General features: G+C 41.5%; 2 protein-coding genes across 3 annotated transcripts; one reads left to right on the top strand and one right to left on the bottom strand.

Annotated features, from left to right (window-relative positions):
- Window positions 1-149: 149 nt before the first annotated feature.
- LOC114445501 (zona pellucida-like domain-containing protein 1) lies at window positions 150-11,577 on the top strand. 2 transcript variants are annotated; one of them, XM_028420592.1, is made up of 11 exons: window positions 150-214; window positions 8,873-9,001; window positions 9,109-9,335; window positions 9,412-9,602; window positions 9,684-9,756; window positions 9,827-9,924; window positions 10,004-10,087; window positions 10,180-10,351; window positions 10,749-10,848; window positions 10,933-10,956; window positions 11,032-11,577. In XM_028420592.1, the coding sequence occupies exons 2-11, from the start codon at window positions 8,908-8,910 to the stop codon at window positions 11,187-11,189; spliced, it is 1,221 nt and encodes a 406-aa protein (XP_028276393.1). In that variant the 5' UTR covers window positions 150-214; window positions 8,873-8,907; the 3' UTR covers window positions 11,190-11,577. The 2 variants fall into 2 exon arrangements, with proteins under 2 accessions (XP_028276393.1, XP_028276392.1); XM_028420591.1 differs by lacking the exon at window positions 150-214 and adding an exon at window positions 8,386-8,630.
- A 198-nt stretch (window positions 11,578-11,775) lies between these two features.
- Window positions 11,776-13,217, bottom strand: LOC114445502 (uncharacterized). The gene is made up of 4 exons (XM_028420593.1): window positions 13,161-13,217; window positions 12,970-13,028; window positions 12,797-12,890; window positions 11,776-12,689 (listed from the first exon to the last, which is right to left on the bottom strand). The coding sequence occupies exons 2-4, from the start codon at window positions 13,016-13,018 to the stop codon at window positions 11,840-11,842; spliced, it is 993 nt and encodes a 330-aa protein (XP_028276394.1). The 5' UTR covers window positions 13,019-13,028; window positions 13,161-13,217; the 3' UTR covers window positions 11,776-11,839.
- Window positions 13,218-14,829: the final 1,612 nt, after the last annotated feature.

The following is a 14,829-nucleotide window of genomic DNA, read 5'->3' as shown; positions in this document are numbered from 1 at the left end:
ATTACTCTCACTGAGAGACGGGGGACACATCTGCTCAGCTGGGATTGGTTGGAAGTATTGTTGTTGATTTTCTCTGTGAATCATGGGACCACACTGTGGGGCTGATCAGTGGGCAGCTGCCTGCAGCAGTCAGGGCTTATGTGCCTCGCTCAAAGTCACGTCAGCAGTGCTCTCCCCCATCCACACACATCCTGGTGTGAAAACAGTGACACTGGTAGGTCATGTTAAACTGTGTTTTACTAATTTTATAGTAACCCCCCCCCCTTTGTTTTAAACCTTTAAATCTTTTAATTTCTGTTTGAATGATGACTTTCATTTTGTTATTTACAATAAAATGGAATGGAAACATTGAAAGTTGAAAAGGATCAGAGCCTTCCTTTGTGATTAAGATTATTAAGATTTTTGTGTTTATAGAAATATTTATTTATTTGTATCATTTTATGACAACCGGACAAACAATGGCAGCCAATGTGCTGGGGTGGAGGCACTGGTGAATCACGAGTGTATCAAACCCAGTAGACAACAAGGGCTCTGAGCTCTGCCTACTTTTGTCCAGCAGATGACACCAAAATACTCATGAAGTGAGGACAGACAACAGCTTTCATTCATGTACTGTCCAATGGTGGAAAATAATTAAAATAGATGCTGTATTCCTATATGGGAGACCTGAAAAATAGTCACTTATCCAAAATGTTATTCCTAATTTATTAAAATATTGAGTGTCATCTTCACAGCTTTAACAGAAGAACCTGTTTCCCCCTTCTGTGTTTTGGTGCAACTGTCATCCACTAGGTGTCAGTATAGGACCAAAGCAAAGACAACTTGTCTTTGTGTCTGTCGTTTGCACTCTGTAAACATGCAGTGTTTGCTAAGGTACTGTATACATGCTGTTTGCTGTCCTTGTAATTTAATAAACAAATGTGATAGCCTTTGCCTATTAGCCTATTAGAAGTTTATTATATTACTGGTGTTCTAGCACCCTCTTGTGGTCATATGTGTTTTGGCTCATTCATTGTAAAGGGCCTGTTTTAACAGGCTTTTAGGGGCCTTTATATGCCAGATCCATATCCTGTTTTGTCCTTGTAGCCAAAACCTGACTAGAAATCACCTCATTCTGATGTTCATGTGTGAGCACAGGTTTCCCTTCTAGTAAACTGGAGTGAAGCTACAAAATTACAACATTAAATGCATACATGAAGTGCCATTGATACATGTGTAATTGATATTTTGGTTGCAGGGATGTGATTTAAAGTAGTTTTATTGTTTTTTAAATACTTGAAATTTAACCTAACAATTACTGGTGTGTGTGAAATGCTATATAATTACACCCACAGGGGTCATTAGCAGAACTGGTGATCGTCTTCACTGTACATGCCCACAGAGTACAGTACCATCTCCTCACAAGCTTCCCAGTGTATCCTCTTTCTCCTGCATCTAAATATGTGTCTTCCCCTGGGCCTTGTTTTCATTGTTTTCTAATGTGATTGTATGCCAGTAACTGATGTCGCAATGAGGGGGATCAGTACAGAGTTGCACAAATATTGTCCACACTGTCGCAGTAATCCTGATGTCTGACAGACATTAGCTCTCCTGCTTAAAAGTCGATCTATGCTGAATTTTTATTCTCTTCTCTGCAGCTCTGTGATTAATATTGTGCACTTTGATGATTTGTCTCAAAATTTGCATAAGTTAAGAAACTCCTGACAGGTACGCATCATGTCCAGACATCCTGACCCTGCAGCCAAAGGGATTAAAAGGATTAAAGTGCAAAGGATTGACCAGTGAGATGTTTCTAAACAGGTTTCCAGGGAGGGGACTGAAGAGACTGTAAAAAAAAGACTGCTGAGTGACGCATCTGTGGATTGTGTGACAAATGTCTTCTCTAACCATAGGCATTTTGGCAAAAGCACATTATGCTCCTTTTCATTCTATATTTCTGATGAACAATGGGTCTTCTCAGCTAAGCAGTAACAGTTGTGGCCCATAGCTATAGAGACAACCTGTAATGCAGACAATAGAGGAGAGGATTGACATGCAAGGGAAATTATGAACGGTTTCTTCTGGTGAGCACTTCATAGCTTTTGGCAATCATGATCACCTTTCAAGCATTCAAGTTTTTTTTTTATATCTGGGAAGAACTGTGCCAAGCTGACATACAGAAGATAAAAAATGGAAAAATAATAAAACAGAAAATAAAAAAATATGTATTATTGTATTATAATTGCACCAAAGTTTAAACCCTTGCCCCCTCTCTAGCTATATGACAACAGCTATAGCCACATATTCCATTCTATAATCATCTTAGAATTTATTTATTTCCTTATCAAGTCTCGCTGATGCAGTCAAGGTTGAAAATCTGACATGAAACCCTGCCAGGAGCTGTTGCTGCTTAAAGTCAAGCTGGATCCTACGACGGCGTATTAGGGCCAATGTAAGAAAAAAAAATACTGACCCGGAAGAGGAGGGGGGGGCAATATTCTGAGATTTAAAGTCGTAAATTTACGAGATTTAAAGTCGTAGATTTACGAGAAACAAAGTCGTAAATTTACGAGATTTAAAGTCGTAGATTTACAAGAAAAAAAGTCGTAGATTTACGAGATTTAAAGTCGTAGATTTACGAGAAAAAAATCGTAGATTTACGAGAAAAAAAGTCGTAGATTTACGAGATTTAAAGTCGTAGATTTACGAGAAAAAAAGTCGTAGATTTACGAGAAAAAAACTCGCAAATTTACGGGAAGACCTCAGATATTCTCTGACATTAGGCTATAAAGTCGCAAATCTGGAGACACGCTGCTTGCTGTCACGGTCGCCGTGGAAAAGCTCATCAAGTTGTGACAATGCTGTGAAGAAGATAGCACCGTTGATAACCTTTCCTGCTTCAACCTCCCGACCATAGTCAGGGAGCACAGAGGACGAGCTACGGTGCTCGTGGTTAACCCCCACCGTCACAAACAGCTGGAGGACCAGAGCACTTTCCTGTCCTTGCAGGCAGCTTTGTTCTCATATTCTTTACGCTGTACATATACTTCTTGTTAATAAATCGCTCCTCTCTCAAGCTAACAAGTCATCTTCTCTTCCCCTCCTACACAAACACGCTGTCCTGTATCCTGCACACTCACACACAGGTAAGCACACACGTACTCACTGCCTTCCTATTATAAGGCATATAGGCCTACAACTCTCACAACACCGTGATAAAAAAACAGTTGCTTTTTATCCAGTTTACACATATGTAAACTGTACACATAAACCGTGTGCATGTATGCATGTATGGAAACGCGACATAATTCCATGACCAGGAAAAACGGATGCAAATTTCTGAGTTTTTTTCTCGTAAATCTACGACTTTAAATCTCGTAAATTTACGACTTTGTTTCTCGTAAATCTACGACTTTTTTTCTCGTAAATCTACGACTTTAAATCTCGTAAATTTACGACTTTGTTTCTCGTAAATCTACGACTTTAAATCTCGTAAATTTACGACTTTAAATCTCAGAATATTGCCCCCCCCTCCTCTTCCGGGTCAGTATTTTTTTTTCTTACATTGGCCCTAATACGCCGTCGTAATACGCCGTCGTAGGATCCATACTCCGCGAGACAAAGACATTTTCCCCCCCTGCAGACGTTACGCCCACAAAATGACGTCATTTTTTGTCTCTGACCGCCCGCTGATCCGCACTTTTGTGCACAGGGTCCGGGCCGAACTTTGTCTTTCAAGGCTGTGCGGCAACCATGCTGTGATTGGTCGGAATTTTATTGTGGGCGTGATGAAAGTGGAGAAGCGCAAGAGCCTCTCCAGGTATATAGGTAGGTGTATAAACAGCGCTGATTCAACAGATTTAGATAAGACCATACTGGTTTTGCATGATGAGCAATAAAAGAAAGAAAGAAAGGCAAGTCAGGGTGATTTGTCACCAATAACTCCAGACATTCACACATACCAGATGGTGACTGTTATTACCATTCTATATACTCCTACATACCCGGGCATAATAGGCTCGTTTAACAATGTCTGTATATCTTTGCTATTGTTACTTTTAATGTCGCATTTTCACAACTCATCGCCGGACATCTCACGCTGTTGCAGGCACCCTCTCTGTATAATGCCCTCTTGCCATGGCACAAGTCCTTGTGGTGTGTTAAAAAACTCAGTAAAGTCTTTCCTTATAGTTTAGTGGGCGGGCCGTATGAGGAGTTCTGCACACACGCGTCTCGCGGAGTATGGTACCTCAGTGCGGAAAAGACCTTTTTTTTTATCTCTTACCACCCGTGGAGCGCGTTCTCCGCTCTTTGTCTCGCGGAGTATGGAACAGCAGTACTGTTAGCAGTTAGCAGTACTTGGAATGGACCTTCCCACTTGGGTGAATGCCAATGTTTGCGTTTGATGCTTTTAACTAGGACCCAATCGCCTGGCGTGACGAGGTGTTCCTGTGAAGAGACAGATGATGAGTTTTCAGTTTCTTTGTTTACTTCCTTCTGCCTGTGTTCAAACAGCTTTCGCATGTGATCTGCGAGTGTGACTTCCTCTGCTGTCTCCCATATGTTATTAAAAAGAGGAAGTCTGTAAGGTTTACCATATATGGTCTCATATGGAGTTAAACCTGTTGTGCTAGTAATGTTAATGTGTAACTTCACTAGGTCTAGACACTGTGTCCACTGTCGTCCTGTCTCATCCATAGTTTTCTTTAATCTGTTTTTAATAGTTCCATTCATTCTTTCCACTAACCCTGCGCTTTGGGGATGGTACGCACAGTGATTTCTGAGGTTAATCTGGAAAGCCTGACCTATTTTAGTGATTACCTGGTTTACGAAATGTGAACCGTTATCACTATAAATGGTTTCTGGAATACCAAATCTAGGGATGATGTCTTTGCATAAAGCTTTAGCGACAGTTAGGGCGTCAGGTGTTTTAGTGGGAAACAACTCTATCCATTTGGAGAAAGCATCTATGATCACCAAACAGAATTTCTTCCCTTCACTCTGATTTAATTCAATGAAATCCATATGTATGCTTTGGAAAGGATATTGAGGTGTAGGGAATTTTCCTCGTCTTGGCCTGAGGTTTCCCTGTGGATTGTGTCGAGCACAAATTAAACATGCTCTACAAAAATTTTTTGAATAGGAAGTAAACCCATAGGTTGTATATGTCCTGTGTACCAGTCCTACCATCCCTCCTGTTGAGACATGAGTTGATCCATGGCTCAATATAGCCGCCCATTTATATAAGTTTTTTGGTAGGATTGGTTTGTTTTCAGGTCATACATAGATATCTTTTGTTTGTTTTGCTCCATTTTTTGTCCATATGGCTTTTTCAGCATCAGACGATTGTTGCTGCATGTCTTTTAAAGTGTCGTGTGACATTTGGTCTTCTGAGACCACACAGAGTTTCATTTCTTTCAATGCAGCCGCTTTTGCTGTTTGGTCTGCAAAGTCATTTCCTTTAGAGACTGTATCAGTTCCCCGTGTGTGAGCGGGACATTTGCATATTGCAACTTGCTTTGGCAGTTGCACAGCTTGCAATAGTTCTGCTAGTAATTGTGCATGCGTGACTGGCTTTCCTGTTGACGTTACCATACCTCTATTATGCCAATGTTGTGCAAAAGAGTGTACCGTTCCAAATGCATACTGGCTGTCTGTATATATAGTTACTGACTTGTTTTTCATTAGCTTGCAGGCCTCTGTAAGTGCTACTAATTCTGCTGCTTGAGCAGAATAGTGCTGCGGTAAGGCTTCTGCTTTTAATACTGTAGTCAATGTTACTACTGCGTAGCCTGTTTTTGTTTTTCCCATGGCATCCTTTTTAGAGGATCCATCTACAAAGATCACTTCTCCTGTTGAAAGTGGTGTATCTTTCAAATCTCTTCTACATTTAGCAGTAGTTTCAGCTAAAGCCTGACAGTCATGTGCTTCTCCATCTTCTTCTGTCGGTATCAATGTGGCTGGGTTCAGTGCCGTGCATCTTTCTATAGTTATATGTGGTTGTGAGAGCAGTAATGTCATGCAGGATAAATGTCTAGCAGGTGATAAAAAGGTCATTTTTGTCTGCAGTAATAGGGCTGACACGGCATGTGGTACTCGCAAAATAAGTGGGTGAAACAATACTATGTCTGCACTAGTAGTCACAGCCATGGAGGCTGCAACTACAGCACATACACAGTGTGGGAGTGCGCATGCTACTGCATCTAATTTAGTGGAGAAATAAGCTACAGGCTTCAATTTCTCACCATGCTTCTGGGTCAACACAGAGGTCATATATTTTCCTTTACAGTCAACCATTTGAATGAACGTCTTGCTGTAATCTGGAAGGGCCATAGTGGTAGTACTTACTAACGCCTGTTTTAAAGCACATAGTGCTTTTTCTGCTTCTGGTGTCCAAGTTAATTTATCAGTCATTTTTAGCGGTTCTTTATACATGAGATCTGATAATGGGCCTGCCATCTCTGCATAGCACGGAACCCAAGCACGACAATAATTAGTTAGGCCTAAGAATGACATCATCTGTTTCTTTGTTACTGGTTTTGGAGCCTTTAAAATAGCTGTCTTTCTGTCTTCCATAATGGTTCTTCCTCCTGCACTTAGCATGTGGCCCAAATATTTAACCTGTGTTTTACAGAGTTGTACTTTATTTTTGCTTACTTTATGACCTTCCTCTGCTAGGTGTAACAGTAAAGCAACGGTGTCTTCTTTACATTGCTCAGCTGTTTTAGATGCTACAAGAATATCATCCACATAGGTTAGAATCTGACTGTCTTTTGGAGGGTTGAAAGTTGATAGACTGGCCTGCAATGCTTGTGAATAAATAGTGGGGCTTTCACAATAGCCTTGAGGTAATCTAGTATAAGTATATCTTTTTCCCTCATAGGTGAAGGCAAACCAAAACTGGCTGTCCTTATGTAATGGAATAGAAAAGAAAGCATTGCTTATATCTACTACAGTGAATACTGTTGCCTCAGGATCTAAACTATTCAACAATGTGTGAGGGTCTGCTACACAGGGTGCTCTTTGAATAACAGCGTTGTTTACAGCTATTAAATCTTGTACCATCCTCCAGCCGGTGGATGGATGAGCTTTCTTTACTGGAAATATAGGTGTATTTACAGGTGAATCTGCACATTCTACAATCACTCCTGCCTTCAGTAAATCATGTATCACTGGTCTAATTCCTTCCTGAGCATCTGGTTTTAATGGATACTGTCTAATTCGGGGTCGATATTCAGTTTTTGGTCTTATCACGACAGGTTGGGCTCCTTTTACTAATCCTACATCTGTGGGGCCCTTGGACCATAATTTGTCAGGAATTTCAGCCAGTATTTGTTCCTCTTTTTCTGTGAGTAGAATGTATCAGGAAAATCTGGATTTCATGTGAACCCCTGCCTGTACTGTTGTGGTGACCTGCAGAAGTTCTCTATAGAGACCTGTAGAGGGACTGTATTGCTGACCTTGTGGGTCACTCCTCCAGTCTTTTGCAGCCTCACCTCTGTTTACTATGAAACCCAAATCTTTCCATTCGTTATTATGGGCTTTGCACAGTGACACGTGAGGGGTAGTCCACCCACGATAAAAAGATTTCAGTTCCTCTGGCAGTGCCACAGCTGCCACAGCCGTGGCTTCAGTAATGTACAGGTTAGTCAATGTTATCCGGGCTGGGGTTGCTTTATCCAACCTCTTCTTGTATTTTTCATCAATATGGTCAGTAAACCACATGGTCACATGTAAATTTTCAAAAGACATTTTGTCTTCAACACGTGACACTGCTGCAGAGGCTCTTTCTAACAGGTGCTGTCCTGTTTTCATGGGTGGTCTGTTTGGAATGTCCAATGAGTAGTAGTAATATGGCGTTCCTACCCCTTTAAGTACATATGTGTCATCTACAACTTTGCACATTCTTCGAATTTGCATTCCGTTTGGAGTAGGAATGATAGCCAATTGAAGTTCAGTGAGTGCATCTCTGCCTAGAAGATTCACTGGGCATTCCTGTAAAAACAACAATGGCATGTTGCATCTTACTCCCTCAGGGTCTCTCAACTCCACTGGTTCAGTAATGGGAACATGTTTCAATGAGCCCTGTGCTGCTCTGACTAGTGATGATTCATTACTTAATACGGTTCTCGGAGGAAGTGTTCTGACTGTAGTTTTACATGCTGCACAATAGCATCTTTGCTATTGTTACTTTTAATGTCGCATTTTCACAACTCATCGCCGGACATCTCACGCTGTTGCAGGCACCCTCTCTGTATAATGCCCTCTTGCCATGGCACACGTCCTTGTGGTGTGTTAAAAAACTCAGTAAAGTCTTTCCTTATAGTTTAGTGGGCGGGCCGTATGAGGAGTTCTGCACACACGCGTCTCGCGGAGTATGGTACCTCAGTGCGGAAAAGACCTTTTTTTTATCTCTTACCACCCGTGGAGCGCGTTCTCCGCTCTTTGTCTCGCGGAGTATGGAACAGCCTTCACGATACAAACACAAAGACTGCGTGTGAATCTCGTGTGTGTGTGTGTGTGTGTAGGGGTCTATAATTAGAGGGAGGGTTTGAGACTTACACTGTTGTGGTTTTGGGTGTCTGGACACTATATATAAAAGCTTGACAACCTTTGTAACAAACACCTGCTCAGGTATACCAGCAAGCAAGGTAAGACCCCCCTCTCATCTGCCTCTGTTTAAAATGCATTTTTATGTTTTCAAACAGCAGCTTCTTAAAATGTTATGAATAAGCTGCTGTAACTTTAATTTCACTGTAAACTAAATTTGCAACATGATTTAGTTTTGCTTGCAGACTCCAGTTAGAGCAAATCTTCTTAACTGATTGATTGAACAATCAATTGAAATTTTGCTGCAGCTGGTGTGTGTCCTTGCTTCTACCTTCATTTACAGGATTAATCAAAAGGACTGAGCCTGCTCCACACAATATGACCCCATACTGTTGTCTCCCTCTGCTGGCTGTGCTCCTGCAGCCCGCTTTGTGTCTCTACAACTGCTCATCTCAGTATCAGAGGACTCCAGGTAGGATTGAACTTAAAAGAGGGAAAATGTTGCATTGTAAAACTTTGTTAAAAAACAAGACATTTAAATTTAAATTTATATAATATGTATATGTATTACTTCCTCAGACAACTCAGACTTGATAGTAGACTGTGGCACAAGCATGATTAGTCTGAGCATCAATTTATGCACGGCTCAGTGGGCAGGCTTTAACGCCTCAGACCTGGCTCTGAATGGGAACCACAACAATTCTGAGTGTCAGGGCTCTCTCGACACCAGCGTGAACCCTCCGATCATCCGTTACCAGCTTCCTGTAAACCACAGTGATGCTAACCCCTGCCGCCAGTCCCTGCAGGTCAGATCTCTACAAGGCTCTGCATAATTTGCTTTTATATATGGAAACTGAGCTCTGTGTAATGTGTATTCTTCAGATTGTGAACGAAGTCCCGGACCCCACGGGTCCCTTCAGCAGCTTCTTAAGCATTCAGTCAGTTATCATCACAGGATACATCGACACACCCAGATCTGACCAAGGGGTGATCAGCTACGCCACAGACCTCTATTATCACTTCTCCTGTCGTTACCCGCTGGAATACTTGATCAACAATACACAGATTGTTGCGTGAGTAATTAGGAACACATTTTTATTGTAATTTTTTTTAAAATAGAAAATCTCAAAATGTGTAATCTTCTCTCCTTTTAGCTCCTCAGTCTCCGTGGCAACCAGTGATAATAATGGGACCTTCATTGACACACTAAAAATGGGTGTTTTCAATGTAGGTAAAATTTGGATTTCAGCTCACTCATACAGACATGTATATGACTAGCTTCACTGTGTTTCACCAGGACTCTGATTATGGCTTTCCAGTAGTGGTACCTCCAACAGGACTTGAGCTGCGGACCAGGATCTACGCGGAGGTCAAGGCTGTTAATCTCACAGGGAAGTAAGTGAATCTCTTCAGGATGAATGGAGGCTCATAGTGAAATAAAAGTGACTACAGTGGATTCTTGACTGTGTTTCAGTTTCTATGTGCTGCTGGATCACTGCTTTGCCACTCCCAGCCCGTACAACATGTCTCAGAGTGAGCAGCACAACTTCTTCACTGGGTAGGAGAGCACACATTAAAGCATACATACAAAATAAATACGATCATCATGTTATTATTTTAAAATATACATGTATCTTCTTCTCCAACCAGCTGTTCAGTAGACCAAAGGACGACTATGACAAGCAATGGCATTTCCAAGATTGCAAGGTTCAACTTTGAAACCTTCCGCTTTGTTCAGCATCGTGACCAGGAGAAGTCCAGCATCTACCTGCACTGCATACTGAGACTCTGTGAGCCCAACAAATGTCAAGAGCTGCTGTCTGTGAGTGGACACAAATTATGGTCAACAACAATTCTCCAATCCAACTGTTTTCTGTAGCTGCTCACTTATTAGATAGCTAAAACTGAAGAGCAGACAGAACATGAGGGGAAAAACGAAAACACCTGCTGCAAGGTTCACTGACCACACGCAGTCCAGGGACGCTCTGTGTTACCACAACCTAAAACTTGGCACCTTTGTCCTCTGTGACTTTTTAGTAACATATTTTATATAACATGTGTAGGATCTTGTGATATTAAGTGTGAGGTTGCAGATCTCAAACAATTTCTAGCCAATTGTAGAAATATGTTGGGCTCAGTGGAGGAACATGCTCATATTCATATTTATTAAAGATCCACTGTTATTAGACATAGGCTGAACTTAGGTGGATGTTTTTCAGGCTTGTCGTTCCAGAAGAAGGAGATCTTTGACTCCTTTTGGAGAAGAGAGCAGCGAATCAGCCACTGTCTCGGTCGGACCGCTGTACGTGGCTCGAGAAGGTACAAAATATATAGATTAGCATTTTTCCTGTTACTTTTTTTAGCCATGATAAACACTCTCTGTGTTTTCTTTTCTTATCTTAGATTTGTCCTCTGCAGCTGCCTACAGTGAGTATACTTCAGTGATATTTTCATACATGTCAGTCTCTTGGGGGGGTCTGAAAGCTTCTCCTCTGCGATCAGGTAACAACATTGCCTCTGAGAGAGACGATAACAACGTGACGGGCCTGGTCGTTGGGGTCGTATTTGGCTCAGCAGCGGCTGCGCTGCTGGTTCTTGGTGGCTGGTTTGTCTTGAAGAGGTTTTATTGGGCGGGAGGATTATCTCATGCTTTTGGCTGACAGATCAATCATCTTTGCCTCATCACTCCACATCATGTTGTAACTGTGCTGTAGGTGCATTTTAAACTCAGATAATGTGTTTTTTCTTATCAAGTGAGCCTGGAAAGCAAACAAATATCCTGATAGCTCATGTTGCTTTTTTAGGCCTATATTACTGCATTCAGTAGTCAATTATCGGTTATGAAGGACCAGCTATACCTGAACTGTAACAAAATATATATATACAGATACTATGGATAATAAGGAACTGAGTAATATTCATATTTTGGGAAGGTTTGCCTGTGAAACTAAATATTGTATGTGTTTCTACAATGTTATAGATGTCTTGTACAGTGTCCTAACTGCACCTTATATCAAGTGTATTCTTTTAAAATAAAAATCAAACAGATCCGTGGCTCATTAAAATAAAAGAACGGTAATGTGTACATTATCATCAACAGCTTTACTTTACAGAAGCAGCATCTTTTTACATAATAAGCACACACTGAGGGCTACTCGTTCTCATACACAAGTATAATCTATATATATATCTATATATTCATACACTCACAAATATTTACACTTTTCTTTACAAACAACTCTCAAAAACAAGAGTACAGGTCATGAATCACTTCACTGGGAAAAGAACCAGCTATTCACAGGTTTGTATGTTATTGCACTGAGTGCAGAATGTCCTGGATCAGAGCAGAAAGTTTAGCTGAGAAGTCCTCCTGCAATGGGCTGCCCTGCTGTGTGGATGAAGTAAAAGACGGAGACAGGCTGGAGGGTCTGTGGATCACTATGTCTTCCTCTAGTCCCATAAACAGCCTCTCCAGACGGGCCTGAACTACTTGGCTCTGCAGGGCTTCATTTTGGCAGAACCATTCCACACTGCCTGCCACTTCACTCTTCGGAGGCTGTGCTGATCCTAGCAAGGATGCGAGCTGCTCTTTGAGAGTCCCCAGCCTGTTCTGTGCCTCCTCCCTCAGAGAATTCACTTGCTGCCCCAGCTTGGAGCTCATTTCCTGCCAGACCTCCGTGTCTTCCTCACCGGCATTGATTTCTTTCAGATGTTCAATCACTCCATTGGCTGTGGTGTGGAAGTCATTGATGATGTTCCCTACTTTAAGGCTACTGTGCTCCAGAGTTTGGCTCATCCAGTGGAAGGCTTCCTGATACAGAGCTGGACTAGGCTCTGCTTGAGTCTCGGCCACCTCCAGGCTCTGCAGGTAGAGACTCAGCTGGCTGCACAGATCTTGGGTGTTGCTACTGAAGGAGCGCTGAAGCTGCTGGGTGAGAGGGGTCAAGCGATCCCTCATGCTGGCCAGGCTGGAGCTGAGATGGTCTGGAGATGGGGACAACCTCTCCCGCAGCTCGGCTAACTCTTGGCGCAGACGGATACGGAGGCGCTCAGACTCCATGGCGAGCTTTCGCTGCATCTCCTCTGCGACTGGATTTTTGTTGACACCTTCCTCTTGGCTGTAAAGGCCGTGGCTGTCTATATTACTTTTGTAAAGATTGCTGTTTAAAGAAAGAGAGATTTACTGCATTATACAGTGCTAAGACACTACAGTCATCTTTAGATTGTGCAAATTCTTTTGAAGATGTAAAACATAGTCACAACTTACTCCACATCTTTTGTGAGGTTTGTCTTATCATGAGCCTGGTTGGCCTTTGAGTCAGCCCAGGTAGCCTCCCCACTGTCACTGTATAGCGGGTGTGCTACAGACCAAGAAAACACATATTAAAACAAAATAAATATAAATTGTACATTATTAAATATCTGAGGGATAATGCATACCTAAAGTTGTCAAGAACGACAGGGCGAAGATCACAGCTTTAAGATGCATCTTTATCTTTCTGTGGAGCACAGATGAGAGAAACAAAGCTTCAATAAATCTTCAATACATTCAACAAAATCTACAACCTTCACACATTTCCTCCTTAAAGCAAGGAGAAATTAAGTATGTGAAAAAGTGTGGCTGCCTTTACCTGAGGATCAGGGGTCTGCCGAATGACTCCTCATCTCATCCGACTTATAAAGGTTCTTGTTATCAGGGCGGCTGCACACTCCTGCCTGTGTCAACAGCCAACATGTGGAGGGTCACACGGATGACAGAGCACACACATGCAGGCACGCACACACACACACACACACGCAATAACATCCTCTGTTTAACTATCAACCCTTAACAGAATTCTTGCAGCATTGATTTAGGAAAGGAATGTCACTTTGATAAGATTGTCCCACTTTCAGAGTCCCAGAGGAAGTCAAGACTATCATAACTACGTGATAAAATACGCATAAAACTACTGCCATTAGACAGATATACTGTTGTAATATTCTCGCCTTTGAATTCTTGTTTGAGTTTTTTTGTTTGTTTATTAAAATGAGGTGCAAGTTTACTGGAGCGACAACAAATAGTTCAACAAGTTCAAGTTTGTGTGTCCATAGTCAGTTGGCTGAAATCCAGTTGTTTTAATGTCAAAGGCCTGAAACCAGAAACATGTTTATGGATAATTACACTGTAAATGTACATGTTTTTCACATATTCTATTCAATGCAGGAGTTTGCTTATGTTTATAAATATTGTGATTATTTCAGGCGACTGAGGTCAAACAGCTTTGATTTTCATTTTGGATCTTTGACAATCAACACAGAAATGTTTGTACTGCTAGCCAGACAGAGCAGATCAAAACAGCTGAAGTAAACACTGCTGATTATACTGAACTGAAGAGATACTTAAATTTTATTTTTTGCATTTCCACCTTTGTAGTTGAACCCTTTTTTTGGTGGTGACAAAATGTTTCCGGTGTTTCGCGATATATAGTCTGTTTTTTACACATGCAATGTGGACAGTCCCCCCCCCAGCAGTGACATGGATATGTGGGTGAAAGGTGAGCCTTGTTCAGTTAGGTAAGTCATCATTGAATGCTCATAGTCCATGTCTACATACAGTGATGAAATATGTAGGTTATTCCAGTTATCCAAAGTCCAACATTTATTCTAATACAATAACACTGTACATCCACACTTAGCATACACTCTCAGTGCACACATATTGTGGCATGAAAGTAGCAAGTAGTTGTCATTTTAGAAAATATTAGACTCATTGCATAATGCTTGTGCTGAAATGACTGGGCAGCTCATTACACTTTATATCATAATATGCTCGGACATGCCTGCTTCATTTAAATATGGAGCAAAGGTCTTGGTTATTTAAACCAGGTGAAGTAATGTGAAATGCTGGACTTTGCATCAGATAAAATGTTATTCAGATGATCTGCCAGTGGACCACACAGACCTTGACCTTCACGTTGCCTTCTAATGCAAGCCACTATTGATACATGAATAAGAACATCAATAATAACATTCACTTTTAAACTGGCTCCTGTACAGCTGTGCTTACATAATGCATGATGCTGTATCTGAGCAGATGTCCCAGTGACTTCAGCAGTAGTGCTCAGCAGAATTCTTCTAAAGCAAAGCTCTGTTGATGTACACAGGGAGCCAAATCATTAATCAGTATCACGGTAGGACTGAGAAGAACAAATGCAGTAACTTGATCTGGCAGCACCAGGCAGCCGTATTGCTTTCTAGTCATTCCACTGTCACTGTCACCTTACCTTAGAGGCTCCATTAATCATTTAAAGAGCCATT

Source organism: Parambassis ranga, chromosome 13 (assembly GCF_900634625.1).
Source record: "Parambassis ranga chromosome 13, fParRan2.1, whole genome shotgun sequence".
NCBI lineage: Eukaryota > Metazoa > Chordata > Actinopteri > Ambassidae > Parambassis > Parambassis ranga.
This window is presented reverse-complemented; position numbering and strand designations above follow the sequence as displayed.